Source organism: Monodelphis domestica, chromosome 3, assembly GCF_027887165.1.
Source record: "Monodelphis domestica isolate mMonDom1 chromosome 3, mMonDom1.pri, whole genome shotgun sequence".
Taxonomy (NCBI): Eukaryota; Metazoa; Chordata; class Mammalia; order Didelphimorphia; family Didelphidae; genus Monodelphis; species Monodelphis domestica.
The window spans coordinates 205,624,888-205,648,760 of NC_077229.1; the positions used below are offsets into that span (position 1 = coordinate 205,624,888).

The 23,873-nt window shown below is 32.7% G+C and overlaps 1 protein-coding gene across 1 annotated transcript in view; it reads left to right on the forward strand.

Moving 5' to 3' along the window:
- Positions 1 to 20,134, forward strand: part of TMEM170B (transmembrane protein 170B) — a 47,747-nt gene extending 27,613 nt beyond the window's left edge. The window contains exons 2-3 of the mRNA XM_001377209.5: positions 9,660 to 9,830; positions 12,502 to 20,134. Coding sequence (XP_001377246.3) covers positions 9,660 to 9,830; positions 12,502 to 12,632 — 302 coding nt within the window. The 3' untranslated portion in view covers positions 12,633 to 20,134. The remainder of the gene's footprint in view (positions 1 to 9,659; positions 9,831 to 12,501) is intronic.
- Positions 20,135 to 23,873: the final 3,739 nt, after the last annotated feature.

Consider the following 23,873-nt stretch of genomic DNA (forward strand, 5'->3'; position numbering starts at 1 on the left):
GTAGACATAAGAACAAAACTGGGCTTGAGGAAAATAAGATAATAAAAAGCATTTTGGAAGCTATCTTCAGCTGAAGAAGCAGGACAAAGAATGGACCCACTTTACTGTTTGTGGCAGATGGTGTAATGTTAACAGATGACAGAGAAAGCAGAGCTACACAAATGGTGTTTTGCTTCTATCTCTGTTACCTAGAAATATGATTTTCAGACTTAAAATGATAGAATAAACACAGTGAAGAAGGAACTGGGATGGAAGAAACAATGCCACTGATTACAAGGATACCTTAAAGGATCCTTGATTTTATTGCTGCAGGTACTCTTTCCACCCATGCATATTGAACCTTGCCCACTCTTTTATCTTTTATGAATGTACTTATAGTCATGTTTTTCCATAAACCCTCCATATGTATGTATTATATGTATTATGTATTATAAATCTTCTTCCATCGTTTTTAGTGTCTAAAAGTTCTTAATGGATCAATATTGTGCTATCCATTTCTTGTCTGTTTGCATATTATGCATAACTTATGCTCTTTATTGTTCCCAATAAAAGATCTTCATAATACATATGAAATGGCAGCAAATTAGCCTTTGTCATTAGCATATTACTTCCACCATATAGCATTTATACCCACCATGCATCTTTCTACTACAATTTTAGTTGCTTTTAATTTTGATTTTCCAAGATCATGATGTTCTATGATTTGTAGTCATATAGCATCTGGGAGAACATTGTTGTTAAAGAACTGAACAGTTCTAGCAGTGAGCAATTAGAGATCACCAAAAGTACCATACTGTTTATAAGAGACAGTCTGAAGTTTTCCTGATTATCAATCCTGGATCAAGCTTATTGATATCTTTCCCCTAATCTTCCTAATCTCTTTATTTCTGGGTCAAAGGGCATAGCTCCAAGTTGCTTTACAAAATGAATGAAGCAGTTCATGACTCTACCAATAGTTCAGACATGTACCTGTTTTTCCATAATCCTTCCTACGTTTATTATTTTTCCTTTTTTTTTTTAAGTCTGATAGGTATGTAGTAGTACCTCATAGTTAAAAAAAATTATTATTGTTTACTTGTTTTCAGTTGTGTCTAATTCCTCATGACCCTATTTGGAGTATCTTAGCAAAGATACTAGAGTGATTTGCCCTTTCCTTCTCCAGTTCATTTTGCTGATGTGGAACTTATGCAAATAGTGTTAAAATTCTCATTGTCACACAGCTAGCAAAATCCCAAGGCCTGGAGTTGAATTCAAGAAGAGGAATCTTCCTGACTTTGGGCCTAGTGCTCTATCCTCTGGGTCACCTAGCTTCCCTTTCAAAAATGTTTAAAATGGACATTTCTCTAATTGGGCATTTTTCATGATTGCTAAATCATTCAGATTTTTTAAATATGATAGACCTATTCATATTTGTTCACCATATATGAATTGATGAATATATCTAGATATTTACATGCTTTCTTTTTTATGTTAGAATATATTCTCCTTGAGAACAAGGACTGTGGATTTTTTTTTTTTTGTTCCCAGGGCTTAGCACATGGCAGGTATTAAATAAATGCTTGTTGATTTGACTATATTATTTGATGTATTATAGTTATTATAGTGAATATATTATATTATTATAGTTGGACCTTCTGCCTCACTTATTTTCCTTCTTCAAATTTACTTTCACACAACTGCCAAACTGGTTTTTTAAAATCACAAATATGACTCAGTATATTTCACTTTATTTTTATGTGTACTATAGACATGTATCCTGCCACACTGGCTTTCTTACTGTTCTTTGTAGGTTGTACTCCCACCTCCATGCCTTTTCTCCTGCTGTCCTCCATGCTTGGAATGTACTCTTCTCTCTCCAAATTCTTTCATCGTTCTAGGTTCAACTTCTATACAAGACTTTTCCTGATCCTGTTCCCTGAAGATGCTAGTCCTCACCTCCCTTCATAAACATATATGCTTTTTTCTATATGAGTCCCTTCTTCTTTAGCTAGCTTGTAAACTTTCTGATGGGAAAGACTTCTCATTTCTCTTATTATTTTGACAGGGATGATTCATAATTAGAAAAACTATTCTCATGATCAAAAATGCTAAAAACAAAAACCTCGTGATTATGGTTTCAAGTAATGCCAAAAGACACTCTTGGTACAATTATAACATTTATATTAAAACTTGTAAAAAGCTCAGTCATTAAACCAAAAAGTAGTATCATTTATAATAGAGGAACATCAGAAACTTTCCAAGTTGAAACTAAAGCAAAGAAATATGTTCTTTCTAATTCTTATTATTTGACATAATTCTAGAAAGAGTATAACAAAGTGAAGGAACAAAATTAAAGTTATACGTTTTTACAAAGAAGAGACAAAATTATCACTTACAGATGATATTATGGTGTACTTAGAAAACAAAACCCCAAAAGTCTTCCAAGAAACTAATTGAGATGAATGGATTGGCAAAGAAATTACATTCCAAGTTCCTATAAACTATGTCTGGAAACTAACATATTAATACACAAGATTTATGTGTTTGCAACTAGAAAACATTTTTTATAGAAATAAAAGAAGGCTTAAAAGATTGGAAATATAGACACTATCCTATAGTGTTTATAGGCTACAATGAGATTATTTTAAAATAAAATATTTTATACAATATATTATATATTTCTATAATAATAATATAAATTAAATTAATTAGCATTTTAATGATATATTAGTCATATTTTCAAAGGAATAATATCTCATCTCTACACAAAGTTAAAATTAATTTGGAAAAACAGAACATATAAAGTTTTTAGGAAAATTAGACAAAGTATGAATGAAGGAGCCATAGTCAGACCTCAAACTATAAAGCTGAATGATGTTGATTAAAAACAAGTCATTAGAGCAGACAAGGAAAAATAAGAAACCAAAAACAAAGCCCAGTGTCTGAAAAACTCACAAACAAATCACTAGAAGAAGGACTAACTTTTTGACAAGAACCCACAGAGAAAGTGGAAAACAATTTTGATAGAAATTCCAAGGAGGGGTTCTTGACTTAGAGTCTGTGAATTTGCTTTGGTTTCTATTGTAATTTTGTATATTTTTATTTTATGCATTTAAATGTAAACCAAGAAGTGGTCCTTAGGTCTCATTATACTACCAAAGGGGATCCATAATACAAAAAAGTTTTAGGATATCTGACAGCTTCAAACTCATCAGTGTGTTAAAGGGGGGGAGGGGTAGTCTAGGCATTCATATATCTTCCCCAGCAGAATGACTTCCTGAGAATAATTTGTGTAAATGTCTAAGAAGATGGTAGAAGCTGGTGCTCTGGAATTTGATTAGACATGGAAGAAATCAGAGTCATTCACCATATCCCAGGTTATTACTGGTCATCTTGACTTTTGTCTTGCCACTAGCCTTGCCTAACTGGAAGAAAGAGACAGAAAACTATGCAACTTGCATCATTTTAATCCAATTTATGCATGAGTCAAAAGATATCACCACTGATACCATTTTGGTTCTCTTTGAGTACAAAGGATAACAACTAATCCCACACTGAACTGAAAATACCCTGAATTTAAAAAAAGAGAAATCATAAAGAAGAGGTAACAGGATCATAGAAAGCTTAGATTTAGAAAAAGAAGGAACTTAGAGAAGTACAATTGTTTTGTTTTGCAGAAGAGGAGACTGAGGCCAGATGGGATTGTGACTTGCTAATGGGTACACAGGTAATAAGTTGTAGGGCTAGAACTAGAGCCCAAGTCTTCCAACTCCCATTTCCCTAATTTCAAGCATGCTTCATACTCTTTGTAACAGTGGCTAAGGTTAGAATTCTTAAAAGAAAACATAAAGGATAAAATAGTTTTTATTAAATTACTTTTTTATAATGCATGAATACAATCAGTAAGGACTGAATAAAAACAATCTGTAGAGTTAGGAAAATAGTTGCATTATCACCTCTAAAATATGATATTCAAAATATATAGGGATTTGACACAAGTGTTGAATAATAATGACAGCCAAACATATTACAATTATTATCTTATCCTCAGCACAAACTTGGGGTGCCATCATTATCCCCATTTTGAAAATGAGGAAACTGAAGCAAACATATTAAGACATAGAATCATATGGCTAGTAAATATCTGAGATCACATTTGAATTCAGGTCTTCCTGACTTCAGAAATAGAAGATCAAAAGCTGTTTACTTGATAATGCATTCCAAGGATATGAATGAATAAATACCTTTCAAATTAAATGCAAATTACAAATGAACATTTGAAAAAAACCTCAATCATTAGTAGTAAGAGAAATGCAAATTAAAACAATTCTTGTTAAGTGTACTTAAAATCATACATAATGCATTATGAAGATTAGTTGAAGAAATTTTGTCTGTAATAGAAAATTTTTAAGGAGTATTTGATAGACCTCTTAAAACATTGAAGGAATGATTGCTGGAGTTTGCTGGATTTGGTGTAAGCATTTAATACCTTGGATATTAACAAATGATATAAATCAGCACCTTAATTTTGTTTTGTTTTTTTAATTTTCTGAACCAATGATGTCAAACTCAAATAAAAATCACTAAGGCCACATATTAATTTGGAAACTACCATGAATATTATTATCTATGTTATATACTTAGTGTCAAACTTTCCCAGTTACATTTTAATCTGATTGGGCCTTCTGTTTAATATCTTCCTTCTAGGTCACGATGACTTTATGACAGTTTCTGTAGCACAAGTTTTCCTGTTGTGGATATTCTCATAAGAGAGAAAAAGAAGTATATATTTACACCTAATATAAATAAGATATGTAACATCCGTACATTCTAATCATTATATGAGCATTCCAACTTTAAAATATTGTATTTGTTGTGGAAGACAGAAATAAAACAAGGGCAGATGCCAAGGGTCCTACACTTTGATAATAGGAAATAAAAAATGTCAATTGGTAGAAATAGATCAAGTGCCCAAAACTTATTATAGTGATAAATTCAAAATATTTAACACAATGTATGGAAGTTTCTTATAGCAGTGAAAAGACTTCAGGAGCAGAATGCCATTGATACGGCAATCATTCTTAAAGTCTAAATCAGAATGATCATTCACAATTCTATAGTGCTTTACAATTTGCCAGAGTACTTAAAAAAAAACAAACCCCAAAACTCTTACCTTCTATCTTACTAGTTCTAAGACAGAAGAGTGACAAGGGCTAGGCATTTGGGATTAAGTGATTCACCCAGGGTCACACAGCTAGGAAGTGTCCAAGGTCAGATTTGAACTTGGATTCTCCCAACTCAGGCCTAGCACTCTGTCCACTGTACTACCTAGCTGCCCTCCAAAGTACTTTATTTACTTACACAAGCATAAGTATTATCCTCACTTTACAGATGAAGAAAGAGGGGCTCAGAGAAGTTATGGATTGTCTGGGGTCACATCAATAATAAATAGATTGCAGATAAATTCAGGTCTTCAGACTCCTTGTCTAGTATTCTTGCCATTCAACTCATTTTCTCAAGAGAATCGTCAACAATTACTTAAACCAAGTATTAGGCATGCAGAGAGATGTATAATTTTTAATATATTTCTGTTTTTAATGAAGTTTTAGGATATTACTCAAACCTCTTTTTAGGGCAGGAAAAGTGATGATGTTTCCCCACAAGTTTCCTTTTGTTGCTTTCAGAAAGTGCTAAGCTTAATGGAACTTTAGTATAAGTAATTTTGGCATTTCGTGTTGTCTCAGGTTCCTTAAATTTTCAAAGCTTTGAACAGAATTAACTGCCTTTAATTTTAATTCACACACTCAATCTGTTCACCTCCTTTTTTTTTTTTAATATCATCCATTTTGGCTTAATAGATTAAGCACCTCATATCTGTGCAGCAGTGTAATGTCATTGTAAGAATGGCCTGTAATCTGAAATTTATTTTTGTAGTAAACAAAATGCTGAAGTTTTTTCTTCTATTTTGTGAAAAGTTACTATTTTTTAAAACACGTATTTTTTTTAATGTTTTAATAGAAATTTGAGATTGGCTATCACTACAACCAGCTTTCTTTACTTGTTAACTACAGATAAATTAAGTTCAGTGAATTAAATATCATAAAGTTTATTAATTATTTCTTTTGAGGACTTGGAATTCTTTGTAATTATTCAGTTTTTCTTTTATATGCTCACAGTGTGTTTTAATTTTGGTTTTGCTTTTGTTGTTTTGTATTATTTTATGACTATTTCTCCAAATTTCTTTGTATCCTTCCTCTTTGATGCTTTTCTGTTACAGTATGTTAATGCACCACCATTTAATTAACTATTACCCTGTTGTAATTTAGTTTTTCTCTAGTTTCTTTTTCTTTTCTTTCTTTTTATAAAAACCCTTACCTTCCATCTTGGAATTAATACTGTGTATGCGCTCCAAGGCAGAAGAATGGTAAGGGCTAGGCAATGGGGTTCAAGTGACTTGCCCAGGGTCACACAGCTGGGAAGTGTCTGAGGCCAGATTTGAACCTAGGACATCCCATCTCTAGGTCTGGCTCTCAATATACTGAGCCATCCAGCTGCCCCTCTAGTTTCTTAAAACTATAAAAAGTGCTGTTGTAAAAATTACTGAACAAATACTCTCTTTGATTTTGGTAACATTTTCAAGATCTCTTCCCAATTGAATTACTGGGTGATGGTGTGATAGAGAAATGATGCAGAGATTTGTTATTTTGGGAAGGGGGGGAGTAGTAAACAGAATAGATAGATTACATAGGAATAATTTAAGGTAAGTAAGTAGCATGGTATCAGGTTGATTGCATGCTATAGACAAAATGCAGGAGTTGTGATAGAGGAATGATCCAGAGATTTTGAGGGACAGAACCTGGAGGACATGCTGAGGTTTGCATCCATAGCAGAGGATGGTGAAGCAGGGGTGGCATCTTGAGGGGAAGAGGAGATTCCAAGGGAAGACAATTGATTTCTCTCTCTTACCTGAGAAAGCCAAGGGAGATGGGCTGATCAGAGATTTCTCTCCTGAGCCATACAAAATACCACATTGATTCTAATCACCCCCCCCCCCAAAGACACCAAGAGTTGTGGCAGAACCTGAGAAGAACAGCATCCGAAGATTTCACACAGCTCCTGGGATACCCTAAGTCTGAACATTGGCTCTGCTGTGCTAAGACCAGGGATCACCAAATCCTGAGCCTCTTAGAGAGCAGGCAGACAAGCCTGGGTCTCTCAGCTTTTGGGGGATGGAGAAAGATATTTTTAGACAGACAGGGACTTTCCTTACCCTCTTTCCTATAAACTCCAACCAGCAGACATCTTGTTTATCTTACCCTTAACCACCATTTGTTAGAATAAAGTGTCAGTTGTCTTAAATTGACTTCCTTGTTGAAGGGGGAGAGAGCTGATTTCTCTCTCCTTCCCCAAGGGAACAGGTTCACCCATTAATCAGTTATTAGAGGGGAATAAAGGCAAGGTTAATGGAGAGACATATTTGAAGAAAACTGGAGGAATCCATCTCACCCTCCTCCTACTTTCTGGGATCATCTACTCTTTCTCCATTATACACAAACCAACCTTCTAATACAATTGAGGATGATTACTTTTGTAACCTTTATTGCATAATGCCAATTTGCTTTCTGAAAAGATACAAGTTTTTGGTGCCATTAGAAATGTACAAGTGTACCTGTTTCTTCATAACCCTACCAGATCCAAGTTTTAATTGCTTTTAATTATTTTTGTCATTTTGATGAGTGTAAAGTAGTACCAAAGAGTTGTTTTTAATTTGTATGATTTTCATTATTAATGAGATTGATCTTTTGGGCCATCTCTTTTAAAAGTTTTTTTTATTTGTGCCATTTATTCATTTTGTACTTGAATTGCTAATTAATTGTAAAATCATGAAATGAGGCAGGCACTCTTGGTTCTTTGGGTCCTTCACAGGAAAGACCTTGATGGCAGTGGGGTGTAATGTTTCATTCATTTTATAATGGCACAGAAAGTACAAAGTCAAGTAAGAAAAGGGCTAGGGGTACAGAGGCAGACAATTTTGGGAGGTAGATGAGATTATAGAGTAAGGCAGACAATGTGGAGAAGACAATAAGGAAGAAAGTCATGTAACTTCAGTTACATGAGTTGGGAACACTGGAGCAGCCTGGACCCTTAGAAGATAGAACAGTGCTCAAAGGATAGGAATTTGGGGTCTCATTTTTCTAGGATTTTTGTAGGGGATATGTTAACTCTTATCCATGTCACCCTGGGTTAAAGTTCATTAACATAGCCACATCATCTCAAAGTTATCAGCACTATTGGTGTTCTGCTGGTATTGCTGAAGATATCTGGAATTTATCTAAGGTTTACATATCATAGAATCCAAAAATCCCTGATAGGAATACTTAGGTCTCTTTTCCCTTATTTAGCAATATAGTCTCAGGATGTGATTTTTGGTCAAAATACAGTTTGTAAAATTTCCACCTTTGATTTTTGGGATATTGCATATATAACCTCTTGGGTTCCCCTTTGCAACATTACTTCCTGCTTGTCTTACTTTATACTGGTTATTTGTAAATTTACTATATTAACTAGAAGCTGGTGGCAGGGGAGGGGGAGCATTCAGAGGGATTAGGATAAGACACAGTTTAACTCAGCACTGATTTGAATAGCTTTTTATATATTTTGGCTGCCAAATTTCCTCAATTGTTATGAACATTTCCCCAATATTTCTTTTCTCTTTTGTTGAACAGTGTTTTTGTTTGTTTTATGCAGTTAAACAATCCCTAACAATTCATTTTATTGAACTGAAAAAGTAATTTCTATTCACAGTTAAGATAAATACTTTATTCTATTATCTTTCTATTTTGATTGTGTTTTTTAAAAGGTTGTCTCTAATCTGTCTAGAATTTACTATGGTTGGTGCATAATATAGGATGTAGGTTTAACCCTTATCCTGCCTGATTATCAAATTATTTTTCTAAATTAAATAATAAATCCTTTCCCCAGTTATTTTCTGTAGGTTTATCAAATACTAATCTTTTGTATGCATTTGGTTGGATGAATGGCATGTCTGTTCTGTTTCATTGATCTATTTCTCTCTTTTTCAGATATTTTGAGAATAACTATTTTGTAATATACTTTAAGGTGTATATTTAAGCCCCCATCAGCTTTACTCTTCATTGTATCCCAACAATTTGTACAACATATTCTTGGGCATTTGTTTTTCCATATAATTATATTATGATTTTGTCTAATTCATTAAAGAAGTTCTCTATATTTTGATTGGTAGCATATAAATATATAGATTAATTTATGGATTTTTGAAATTTTTGCTATCCAAGAACATTGGTATCTCTTCAGTTCTTTGCTTTTATTTTGGTTATCAGAGTTTTGTACGTGCCTTATATAGATGTTTTTTATTCTTAAAAAACTTAATTTCCAAATATTTCATCATTTCTTTTGTTGTAAAAAGAGACCAACAAAATAATTAAAAAGATCTAGTTTTGCAATTATAGAATTAGTAAATATAGATGCAGATGGTAATAATAACTGACATTTATATACATATCACTTTAAAGTGTGAAAACATTTTACTTATATTCTTGGTATTTTTTAATTCATTTTGTATCTTGCAACTTTGTTCAAGAAACTTGTCTTATATCAGTCATTCAACAAAATTAACAGTGCTTTGATTTTCTTTTCAGAGATGTGGTACTGGATTTTTCTGTGGGCTCTCTTCTCTTCTCTCTTTGTCCATGGTGCTGCAGGAGTATTGATGTTTGTCATGCTACAGAGACACCGGCAGGGAAGAGTCATCTCTGTCATTGTGGTCAGCATAGGATTTCTGGCTTCCATAACAGGAGCAATGATAACCAGTAAGTTGGTTTGTTTAAAAATATAATTTAGCATAATTTTTCAAAAATTTTATAATATTATAATCAAACATAATGACTTTCTAAGAGGTACTGTCTTTTACATATAATTTATTTTTTAGCTCTGGAGCAGGGTTGTTGACATCCCAATAAACTTGAACCTGGAGTAAATGGGAACATTGAGGTGGGGCTACAGCTATATATCTAATTTGTTCTTCCCCCAAATCAAAGATATTTAAGCCTCAAATATGAAGTTTGAAGGGAACTCAGTAAATAATTATATCTGGGAAAAATATTAGAACTAGAAATCAAGAATCTGTACCATATATAATTGTATATTTCAGAATTAATAACTTATCTGTGTGAAAGAAGTAAGTGCATATAGAATTCTTCCAACTTTTGTCTTAAAGATAAAGTGATGGAGTTAATTGGAGGGAGATGTTAGCTTGGTGAATTGTTGTTAGCTGCATGAACTGCTGGGCAAGTCAATTAACCTCAACTGTCTAGTCCTTACCACTCTTCTGCCTTAAAAATGACACTTAGTATTGATTCTAAGACAGAAGGTATTGTTTTTTAAAGACCATTTTTCATGTCATTTGTTAAATTCAAATATTTATTGAATGTCATTTCTAATTAACAGGGATACAAAAATGATAAACGACACAGTTCCCACCCTAAAGTAATTGAAGGAATTACAGTGTTAGAATGTGATAAGTAGTAAAAGATTATTGAAATGTACTGCAATAGTTGAAAACAATGAAGTTTCCATCTCCTACTGAAGGCAATCAAGAAAAATCTCATTAATTTGAGATGCTCCTTGAAGGATGGGTTAGTATTCTGTAAGTGGAAATGGAGAAATAATGCCACATTAGGCAAGGGAAATAGCATCAGCATTTCCTTAAAAGGAGGAAAACATATTTGGGAATGATGGAGTTAGACCAGTATATGGTATTTTTCAGCATAGAGAGAATAGTTGGTTTGGTAGGATTTTTATTGTTTATTTAGTTTTATTGTTTTATTGTTCTTGAGTATCACATTGAGGAATTTAGACTTAATCGAAAAGAGAATGAAAAATAATGTTTTAACTTATGTAATACTAGACTTTCCTTAATTTAGTTATCTGAATTCACCTCAGAATTATGAGTTCCCTTAAAGTCACTTGTTTAAAGCTTCATTGAGGTCTTAAAACATGCTGAACTTGTTGATTTTTATTGCATTATTTTTGAGCTTGTATTAATGCTTAAACTGCTTCTAGACAGTGAGACACCTTTAATAAACAAATCTTTGGAAAAGTGAATGCAGCTATTTTCCTGTAAACGAACTCCATCTTATTTTTGTCTTGAAGAGGATGGAAAATGATTGCCAGTTACTCTAAGGTCTTTGTTGTTGTTTTTTAACTTTATATATTGTTTTCAGACTTCAGTTTTAGTTGAATATGATACTGAATATGAACTTAATACAGTAACCTTTCTTTACATGTGCAACTTGGCGAAGTTAAATGGTTTGTCTAAGGGTATAGGCTTAATTGATGGCAGAGTTAGGGCTAGTAACAATCTAGATCCTTTGAATCTTAATTCACTGTACCAATATAATACTTCATGATTCTGAAGCTCTTTCTATACATTACTTCAATGTGTCTTACAATTCTTTGTGAGGATTAGAATCTCTTTTGTCAATGAGCAAACTTAGGATCAGAGGAATTAATTTGATGAAAGGTCATAATATGGATCAAGTAAGTCACAAAGCAGGTATTTGAACAAAGACCTGCCTGACTCAAAATCCAGTGTTCTTACTCTGACAGTAATGTGGTTGATAAAATCATTATTGTAGTTAACCAGGTTGTCTATGTGAATTATCTACTTTTTAAAGAAATATATGATAACATAATTCCTAAACTTTCTCATATGAGGTCAAAGTGTAGCAGGTCCATTTAATTAAAAAGGCTTCTAATAAAGATCTGGCAGCAAATTGTCATTAATTCTACCACTTTTCTTCCCCCAAAGTTCCCCACCCAAGGAACAGTTAATGTTCAGAGGGGCTAATTGTCAGAATCTTGGCCACCAGATACATTTTCTATTTTTGGTCATAAAAATTCTTGAAGACTTTCTTCTAAGGCATTGAGTTTTGCTACATCAGTAGATTTACCCAAGTCAGTTAAATAATAGGTTCTTTTAAAGTACATAAATTTTAAAACCATTTGAACATTGTGATAATTTAGTATTCAGTTTTAGAGTTTTATTTGTAATGACAATCCAAAAGGCAACTGCATCAGCCCTCATTTAAGAAGATAGGTAGTTTAGTTTAAAAAACACTAGACTGGGAATCCGAAGATCTGGGCTCAGATTCTGGTGGCAACTTTGCAGTTATGCAGTCATAGGCATATTAATTAAATTCATTAGGCCTGAGTTATAACAGAGTATCACTAGCTTGTCTCCAGTCCTTTTCTTTTTAAAATCTGTGGAATGTCATTTGTAAAACATAGATCTTGAAGTTTAATAGAAAAAATGTTTTTGAAACTTGTAGTTTAAACATTTGTAGAAGAGTTAATAAGGCCTTTTACCAATTTTTAAAATTAGAAACTAATGAATAACAAGATTAAATTATAATTGGACATCCAGATCACCATTATTTAATAAACGAATGTATCATTTTGCTTCTCTCCTTTCTCCTTTAGGTGCAGCAGTAGCTGGCATTTACAGAGTAGCAGGGAAAAACATGGCTCCCTTGGAAGCATTGGTGTTAGGGGTTGGACAGACTGTACTGACATTAATCATCTCCTTTTCAAGGATCCTTGCAACACTTTGAACTTCTCACTTGATAGAAGGAAATGCACGCGCAGATTCCCTGACAGTAGTGCCAGTAGCAAGTGGATAAGAAATTGTGTTGAGAATGTGAATTGTGCTCTTCATGTCTGGAGGCCTTGAGCTGTGGGGAAAGACTGCCCTCTAGTGTCTGCGCCGCGGCACTATTTACTGAATCGCACCTTATGTGCCTCTGTCCCAGGCAAGGTGCAGCTGTACCACTGGATGTGAAAGAAGCTACAAGAAAACAGCACCTTGTTGTTTAGCTGCCAATCAGGGTGATGTGGGTGATGATCATTATTCTTAACAGTGTTGTGATAAAGTACAGGGACATTTCTGAAGAACTGATATGTGCCAAACTTGAATTTTTTTTTTTTAAACATTGATCATTTGGTGATTTGCAAGTGTTAGAAGTAGGATTGCTGTGAACATATTTCACATGAATTCAGGTAAAATAGTAATACTAACTTTTAAAATACTAAATCCCAGTAAGAATGCTGAATACCCATTAAATGTGGGTACACATTACTTGATTTTTAATATTGAGCATTACTGAGATATAGGGATCTAGTATAACTGTCTAAGAATAATTGTGATTTGCGCTAATTTATGTGAAAAAATACTTAAAGGAAAGCTCTAAACCACTCTGAAGACTCATAAAGTAGATCTATGTGGTATAATTTTCACTATCTGAAATAAATCTCTTTTAATGATTTTCCCTAACACACATATATCCTATCTGTTTATATCCAGAAGTCAGAGACTGTTAGTCAGACATGGATTACAGTTTGTGTATGCACAAAAAAATATAATTTGAACTTTTTCTTATAAATTTTGTAAAAAAAAAATCCAAAATGCATGTTGCATACCCTAACCCTTCTAAAGAAAGTATTTGCTATGTATCTCATAGGAAAGCTTTTCTTTCCTAATATCACAGTGGGACTATACTACTTATTGCAGTTAAATCTTGATTTTTAATAACATTTTAGAAATTTTTCATTCAGAAGCACTAACTGTAAAGTGTGGCCTAAATTAGGCAGTGTGGGGAGGGTAAGACCTCATTATAGATGAGTAAGGGTGGGGGTAAATCACGTTTGGAATATATGGCAGCATTATAATTCTGCTGAACACAATATTTGGAATATAGTTTCTCAGTAATAGAATTGGAAATTTATATTATTTCCATCTGTTTAACCCATTATTGACTTGAGCTTGTACTTTCAGTGTGACTGTCAGATGTTTTAAGATTTGTTTCTTTTTTCAAGGATTAAGGTAGTATGCATGTGAAACATGTCTTTAGTATAAAGTAGTTTAAGAGGCTTTAGAATTTAAGTGATTGTTTATAGAGAGTTAGAAAATAAGGAAAACAGGAACATGATAGCGTGAATCTGCCTCCTACTGAAATGTTCTGTACCATTTACACTTATGGATGACTGATGATTTGTGCACATGGAAGGAGAGGTAAACTTCAGGAAATAAAAAAATAATAGACAATCTCCCAGATTATTTATGAATTGCGGTTTAGCCATAATGTAGTTCAAGTTGGGTATTAAGCTTACTACAATTCCATTCAAAACAGTGAAAAAAATGTTATTTAGCCTCTTCCTCCTCAAATCCCAAGTAATCAAAAATCTTAGCAGAAACAAAACAAAAATAGAAACTTAATAGTTTATGTGAACAAACGAGTTGTTGGGGTAGAGCTGTCTTAATCCTTTAGTTTAAGAATATGTTAGAAATGGAACATATGAGTCTGACTTACTAGGAGAAATAGTTCAACATAATAATACATGTAAATTTATTTTGATAGCTTGTTAAAGCTATAAAGGAATTTAATGATCATCTGGGAAAACTGGAGTACTACAGATGAAAAAGTGGAGTGACTGTTCTTGTTTGCAATTACCATTAGTGATAAAGCCAGAACTAACCCAGGTCTCTTGACTCCTAGTCCAGTGTACCTTGCTGCCTCCCCTTATATTCTCTTAATTTTTTAGGTATATGCCCTTTTAGGCACCATAACCAAAAACAATTTTTCTAAGTCCAATTGAAAGGGATTTTTTTTTGTTATTCTGAAAATTAAGGAAAATAGGTTCCCCCCCATTTTTAGTAAATATCACCAATCAAATTTTGAAATTGTTTTTAAACATAACAATGAAAATTAACTTGTTTTAATGCATTTTCATTTTTAATTTCAAGATGATCATATTGTAACATGCTCATTAAGGACATATGCTCTAAAAATAACAATTTTAACTTAGTTGAATTTATGAAACAGACCAAAGAGGTTTTTAAATTCCTGTCTTTATTGTAGTGTAGATGTATAATTGGATGTGTTGAATGTATAGGGATATTGTGGTCATCTCATTTCCAGGATGTGTTAAGTGTGCTCTTCCTCCCCCCCACCTCCCCAGCCCCACTTAATGTTTATTTTGCTATGTCATCACTTGTGATTTCTACTGTGATTTTGCATAGCCTATGTTTTGTGTTAGAGCAGATGATAAGTGTGACTTTGTTATTTTTCTGATAGCCATGCTGATAGTTTTTAGCTTAGTTTGTCTCCCTTTGAGGTTTTAATGTGTTACATAAACAATATTAAGGCTGCTATAGTAAAGTCGTTTTTAAATTGTTTCTTAAACACAGGAGCATGTTCTAGTGGACAGTTTTGACTAGTGAACCAACCAATTATGTTAAATCATTCAGACTTGCTTGAATTTAGTTGAAATGTTTGTACAGTGAAAACATTTCCTGAATTAATAGTGGCAAGAGGTTTTTATGATAGAGCAAAAACATCCTTATTTTACTTGCTCATATATTCATTTTTCTACAGCTTGTACCTTTTAAATTGACCATCTATGTTTCCATTATTCCTACTCTTCATAGATCTAGTTTGAATTCTGTTTCTTGCACTTTGCACTCCCTTTTCACAAATGTTTGGGAAATATTGTGAAATGGGTTTCCAATCTAAGCAGTTGATGGATGTCAGTCTTTCTTCTGACCCATAGGCAAAGCTCACTGTATAAAGTACAACTTATTCAGTTTATTGTTGTTCATTAGGGCTGATGCCTAAATTAACACTAAGTAGTTATAAATAACTTACCCCTTGGAAAGGTTCTTTTTGGTTACCGGTGATAAGGAAAGGCCAAAGGATTTGTAATAGTTATTCTTTTTGTATACTTTATGGCAAACACAGTTCTAATTCAGTAATTTTTCTTTTCCTCAGTAACTTATTCTTTAAGTGTCTAGGATAATGTAAAGAAAAGGACTGATTACTCTAAAGGTAAAAATTTACTTTATTAAATAGTAGAGTTTTCTTCATAGTGAGGGTTTAAGAAAGTTAAATGATTTGTATAACAAACTTCATAGAATTGTGAGAATGCAATGAGATAGTTCATATAAAGCCCTTTGCAAACAAAACCTAAGGTGATCTGTAACCATCAGCTATAATTATTATTTTAATTTGAAAAGAAAGGAAGTATGCTGATTTATTAACCAACACAATCACTTTAAAAGGGTAAATCCATTAAAAATATAACAAGATAGTTCCAGATTCTGAAAACATGTAGATGATATCCCAGAGCCCCATGCTTTTTTTTGTCTATCAATTCTTTTTTTCTAGTTTTTTCAGTATCAAATATAATTCCGTATTCTTATTATAAGAAGATAGGGTCATTGCCAAAAATGAGTGGTCATTCATAATTTCCAAGAAATACCAGTTGAGTTCATTGCAACTTTTCCAAATCTAATCACATTTGTCTGTTTTCCTTTTGGTATATTCCTTGCACAAACATCTTGAGAAGAAAAACAATTTATTTTTGGCATTTCTCCTTTTTGGCCTCTAACACTACTTTGAGGGACCCATCATTATCAGCAGATATTTCTTTAAGTTGAATGCACTTTCATTTATTGAATTTTTTTATGTTTTGACTGGCTAGACAAAAGGTGAAATAAGGTTCACCCCCTGGCTGGAATAGAAAGATTATAGAATTAGTTAAATCTCACCCCTTTTTGCCCCTTCCAGGGTACTTCTCATACTTTTATCTCCTTATCTCTATTGCTCTCCTTCCTCTTATAGCTGGATATACTGGGCTTTTATAAAATCACTTTAGTATAACTGCCAATTATGAAGGAAGACATGAGCAGTGAATTCAAAAGATTGGAGCTATTCCTTCCCTTGAATTAAAGGTACTTCAGGCTTATGTTTGACATTCAAAAGGAATTAGATATTTTTTGCACAAGTAATATAACTATTTTTTTAAAAATTAAGTCTTAAAAGTAAACGTGATTTTGCAAATTTCTTTTACTTTTCTTTTTTTATTTAAAAAGGCAACCTTACTTAAAGCAGTATTTTGTCCTAAATTGCAAAGAATTGATAAATAAATGCTGAGAGAATTATATCCCAAATAACAGTGGCACTTAATCAACATGTAAATGTGGGTGAGTGAATCCTTGTTTTAATAAAGGAGGCGAAAATTTTAGATTGAATGAAAATTATGGATAGTGGCAATGAACTAGTAACCAAGTGTTCTCAGAATCTCATCCCATCAAAACTCCCTAAAATTTTTGAGTAAAATTGAGGGTAAATGAAAGAAATTATGTGAGTAAAGACAAAAAATTTCCAAATATTTTGTACCTTTTTTATAGCAAAAGGAATCATGTCATTTTGATTTGTATTATGCATGCACAAGTGCCACATGTTGTACATCAAATTAAATTTTACTTAACCTTTTCAGAAAGTCAATACTGAAGACTTGGATTGAAATTATAAACTTAAAAATTGTAAGCAATAGGAAGGATCTTAGATTAGCCCTACTTTCCTATTTTGCAGATGGTAATGATCTCAAATGTTACATTTCTCTTTGATGGTCTCTCTTTGTAGGGAATGCAGTATTTTTTTTTAATTGTCAAGATTGAATATTGATGCTGATTAAATTACTTGATTTGGTATCAACTTCCTTTTAGGGAATGATACTTAATTTTTATAATACTTCCATTGTAACTTATTAAATATGCCAATAAATTTTACACTAATTTAGTGAAAACACTGAAGTTGATTTATTGGCTGTAATTTTCATTTGCCCTAAAATTAAGGAACTCATTTTACTATTCATATAAATACACAAGTATGACTTTTACACCCTTTGATGATATTATGAGAGTTATTTTTGCTATTACTTAAAAGTTCCCTACCTGGAAATTTTTTAAAGTTTTAGTTATATGTAATTATGTATACCACACATAGTTTTGTTCATGGCCCTGGTTTAGAAGAGTATGCTCTTTTAGAGCCTTTTGGCTATTTTGTTTTAGGGTAAAACGAATACTGTAGGAAAGTCAATTTTGTTAAATCATATATGTTTTTTTAAGCACTTTTACATGTTAACCCAGTATACTCTTGATGTCAAAATGACTACATCCTTTTAAGGAAATATGTACATAAGTAATATGTGACACCTAAACACAGAGATACTACTTGTAATGAACAGTCATCTAAAAACCCTTTTCTTATGTCTTTAATTGCATTATTTTATGTTTTTATTTTCCCAATTATTACTCTATATTGGTAATTTCTTTCTAATCAGTTATAACTTGAATTCAGTTATGCAAATGTTAGTTTGAAAATATTACTGATAAATAGGAATGTTTTTATTTTGTGTGTAAGTGAAATTGTTAGTAGTCTGTTGTCATGTATTTTGGAGATGAAATATTTTCAAGGTATCTTTGTAGAAATCAAATTATATTGATTTCCTTGAATTAAAAAAAAAAGATTACTTCCTAAATTGAAAGTTTTTTGAATGATTCTTTTAAAGATAGCATTTGTTTATCTTTGATAAAGTGCTATTCTAAGAAGTGATTGCTGGAAATAATTTTTAGAACTAGATTTTTTTTTGTACTAAATGAATTTACCATGCAGAATTAAAAATAACTTCCTTCACTGAGTTGCTACATAAACATGCATGTAGTATTCAATATTTAAGTGTTTGGAATCCTCTAAATTTTTCATTTAGTAATATGGTTGAATCCAGATTATTGTAACAGTAATTGCTAGTCTTAGATTTTAATCATTCTAGAAAAAAATTAAACCTTATAGTTTCAGTTAATATCTATATCTTTAAATTTAACAGTGTGGAAGTGCTGACACCATGAGTAAAAAGTTCACTTTAAAAACTATATTAATCCTGAGACCACTAAAGAATCATTTAGCAAATTATAGTTCTGTTTTTAAAAGTGCTAAATGATGTCTTAGTGCCTTCTAAGATTTAGGATATATTTGCAAAGAAAATTTACTGGATTCAGGATCAAGAAGGGATTAATAGGATTTGCTCAAATTACTGTGTTTTAAGATAGTGTGGTGAAGTATAATATCAAGAAATTGAACCAACTCTTTAAAGAATAAAATCCTTGACAACTTATACTATTCTTATACTCACCTATTTGATTTTGAGGTTGAGTTATCTCTGCTATCGTCCATTATTTAAAGCTTGTGATAATTGAGAACTATTTTCTTCGAGGGCTTTTTTTTTTCTCTTTCTATTGTGCTTTCCTCTACTAGGTTGATGTGTAAGGGGGAAGAATGTAGCCAAGAAAATCAAATGTAAATTCTTATTTTATTCTTATTGCCAATGAATCTAGTGTGGCAGCATTAGTTTTATATTGAACTCCTGGGGCAGACATTTTATGTAACCCTTAGAAATAAGTTTATCATCAGGGATTTATTTTTGTTATAAAGATTTTTAATGTACTGTGAAGCTTAAGGATAGGGACAATAAAAGCTAGGAAGTAATTTAATGCTGTAAAAACATACATCCTTGGAAATACCCTACATTATGTGAAAATGGTTTTCCCCTCCTGTTAAGAATATAACCTACACTATATGAGTGTATGTATACTGCATGTTTACATATACAGTTTCAGTTAATTTGAAGGATGGCATAAAATTTATGTTTATGATACATTAACTAAAGTTGTAAATATTGTATATTATTGATTTTTAATTTTATAAAAACAATTTTTTAATTTCCCTATTCATGTATAAACTTCATTATTGTATATAGTATAATTTCTTGGACAATAAAAGTTTTGCAGTGAATTTTATGTATTTTAATTTCAGTAAACATCTTAGTATGGTCTTAGCTGTTCATTTTAAGTTCTTTGCACTCCCATTTTCTTCAAAGGGCAGCAATAAACATATGCAAATTATTTTGGTTATAGAAAGTTGGTCTGCAAAGACAGGTTACAAGTTACACTTTATTGCTTTAAAGCAAAGATGCACAATTTGTATCACCCAATGTCTAATCATGAGACCATTTCTGGGATCCATATATGGTACTTGTCATTTGTAATATACAGGGTGAATTCTTTAATAACATGGACAAACAACTGTTATAAATACATCCAGCACTTAAATGTCATTACAGATTTATTGGATTAAAACTTTGTAATATACAGTATTTTAATAAACTTTCGGTATTCAATTTCATGCACTTATAAATAAACCTGTCTTTAAAAGCCTTATTTCGTGTTTTTATTTTCATGCTGGTAATGTGAAGGAAGAGAGTAAAGCATTTCTTGGTAATAATGCCCTGGGGTCTCATTTTTCTGTCCCTGCCTGTTTTCTGGGTTTTCTAGACCAGGCTTACATATTAACTAGGTTGATGATGCCAGAAGAGAGAGAGGGGTAGTTCAGACAAACATTGGCTTAAGTAAAATCTTTAGAGTAGGTCAGACTGATCTTTTTTGAAAGAGTTTAGTGAACATATGCTACACAACTAAAGACTTCTACAGCAATGGAGCCATTGTTTGCTAGTCCTGTGTTAAAACAAGCAAGAAGCAAGATGCCTATGGATACCTGAAACAAACTGGGATTCAGATAAGGAATGTAAAATTACTTAAATGAGTTTGTCACGTAGGAAATTTTTGTATATTGGAATAACTATATTAGTATGCTAATATAATTTTTGGACACAGATTATTGTGTTGTATAAGATTATTGAAACAGACTTGGATTTTTAATATATTTTTATTTATGTACATCTTGGAAATACTATTTTTCTATATGCGTGCATATGTTTTAAATATGTGCATGTATTTTTTAAACTAGTTAGTCAAACTGTAGACTATATTTTAGGAATTGATAATTAGAAAGGATTTTAGGAGTCACTCATATTTTGCAAGTAACTGAATAGCTCCAGAGGAATGGCTACTTAACCAAATAAAAGACCAAGCCAAAGACAAACCAAGACTACAACCTGATTGGATTAGATCCAAGCTAATCCTTTCTTATCTCAGTCAGATTTAAAAAGCACCAAAATTGTGATTCACTATGGCAATGATGGCAAACCTTTTAGAGGCGGGAATTTGGGGCCCTGCTTCCATTATCCCCCAAGTGCCTTGCCCAGCCCCCCCAGAGAGCATGCGATGCCCCCCCCCCCCATTGAGTGTTGGGTGTGCCCCTACCTCCACCCTTACCCCACACAGGGTAAGTAGGAAGCACTCCCATTGGGCTATTGGGCAGAGGGATGGATGATGTAGAGAGAGGGAGGGGAGCAGCTCTGCCCAAGTCTGGGGGTAGGGGTGGGGGAGCAGCTGCATGTTCACAGAGAGTGCTCTGTGTGCCACCTTTGGCACCTATGCCATAGGTTCACCCTCATTGAGTATGGATTCACTGTCAAAGTAGTTGAAGCCTTTATTAAATAATTTTGGATTAACTCAAAATTGAAGGTAATTAAAATTGATAAAGTAATTGAAAGTAAGCATGGAATGTTGTCATCAATAGGATTGAAGCAGGTTTTAAGTTTCCCTGGGAGTCTTGCTTCTTTGTTCCTCATTAAAAAAACAAAACAAAACAAAACAGTATATCAGTCAGCACACGGAATTCACTGTGCACTGCAAAAATAGAATCGGGATTTGACCGTAGGGCCTCTGGTACCCACTTTTCTTTCCATCGTACCATGTTGCCTATAAGGAGAAAAGAAGCTGACTGTTACAGATGTCTACATATTTTCCAGGATGTTTTTTAATTCTAGAAACTGACAGAGTACTAGTACATAATTTGAGTAGGACTACTCAAATTAAGGGATCCAGAGTTCTAAAGTATATGTTTCATAGAATCTTATAATTGTTTGGGACTGAAGGCTATTTTGTCCAACCCATACCTGACCAAGAATCCCTTAGTGGCCAACAAGCCTTTAATGTAAGACTTTTAAGGAAGAAGAATTGACTGCTTCCTAAGACAACCATTCCACTTTTGGAGTCCTGCGACCACATTTGTTGTGATTCAATCATTCAGTCATGACTTAACCTATCAGCATATTGTCAATGGGGTTTTCTTGGCAAAAATATTGGAGTGGCTTGCTATTTTCTTCTTGGGTTCATTGTTTTTTTTTTTTTACAGATAAGGAAATAGGGCAAATGGGGTTAAATGACTTATCCAGGGTCACACAGCTAGTAAGTGTGAGGGCAAATTTAAGCTCAGGTCTCCTGACTCCAGGCCCAGTGCTCTATCCACTGGGCAACCTAATTATCTCTGTAACCAAACAGTGAACCTAAATTTGCCTCCTCTAGAACTTTCCCTCACTGTTTCTCATTTAATTTTTTTGAAATGGTGTGTTAAATGTCTGATAGTTGGGAGTAGATGGGAAAGCTTTGGAGTCAACATGAGGTGCATTAAATACTCGGCCCTGTGGTGTACTCTTAAGTAGCATATATAGTATACTCTTAATATCTTCTATCAGTAGAATCTATTGGTATCTAAGCCACCAAAAGTTACTTGATCTGTTAAAGAAACTAGAACTAAAGAAACTAACTAGTAAGTTGATGACATGTTGAGATTTGCATTCAGATTTTGTTTTTCCTCTTAAGAGCAGATTTGATCATGCAGAAATTTGGGATAATTCCTTGTGGCTAAAGAAAATATTTTGTTTCCCCACACTGACAAATCTTGAAGGAAAGTGTTGAATAAACTATATTCCCTCAGAATTGTTCCAAAATCAATGTATGATTAAAGGATGTGAAGTACATTCAAAGTAAGAAATGTAAACTATCAACTATATAAAAAACCTATAAAAAGGCAACCATCATATAAAAAATCATGTTTAAACAACCCTAAAATATTAACCGGTATCTATAAAATTGGAAAAAATGATGTTAGAATAGGAGAAAATAGCTGTACTGAACCAATCATACATTTTACTCCAGTAATATACTGGATATATATTCTATGGAATATACAACTGGATATATAGTCCATGGAGGATGGAGACAGAAAGATTAGTTTCTAAAATTGTTTCTAAATTGTTCATTTTCATGAATATAGTAATTCCACTGCTGGGTTTATATCCCAAAGGAGGTTAATGCCCAAAAGAGCACATATACCAAAATATTTATAACAGAACAATTTGTAGGCAGCAAAAGGAATCATCTGCCCAAAGAGTGAACAAACTGTGGTATAGGGATATGATGAAGAATGGAGGAATTCAGTGAGTTATGGGGAAGCCTTGTATGACTTGATCCAAAACAAAGGAAGAACTAGAATGTCATACGCAGTAACGACAAAAAGATAAAGATGTTAATACATATTAATTAATTAATGCATATTGATTCCAGAAGACTAAAGTTAAAAGTGAACTTACTTTATGTTCTTCAGAAATGTAAATTATAAGAGTAAAAAGTTGTATGTGTTGTTCAGTTACATATATTACATGGTTTTGCTTATAAGAAGAAACTCTGGAAGAGTGATTTATGGAAAGTAAATGATAGGTCAAAGCAAAAGCATAATTTCATGATCAATTAAAAACAATAAAACAATCGTTCTTTTAACTTTCCTTCTCTCAAATCTTATTCAGCCAGAGATTTTTAGTTTTCCTTACCTTTCACTGAATTTTTGGGCAAATGATAAACCTTTCTCAAAAAATTAGCAACTGTTTGGCCCCTAATGATTTAAAAGTTCCATTTAAAAGCATGGTGTTAATTACTTAGAAGAGCAATTTTCCAATTCTCTGAATGAGTGACATTGAACTCATTACTCACCTAAGGTTAGATGGTAACTAATGTATTAATTTTTAAGCCTTTATAACCCTTTATAGGCCAGACTAACATCAGGTGATGAGATGCTTTATCATGTGGCATCAGAAAGACAAAGCAGATTAAAAAGATCTCAAAGCTTCAAGGCCTTATCTCTTTTATCTTTTACTAATCCTTTCCTTCCATATTAGAATCAACTTGTCCTAAGGCAGAATAATAGTATGGACTAGGA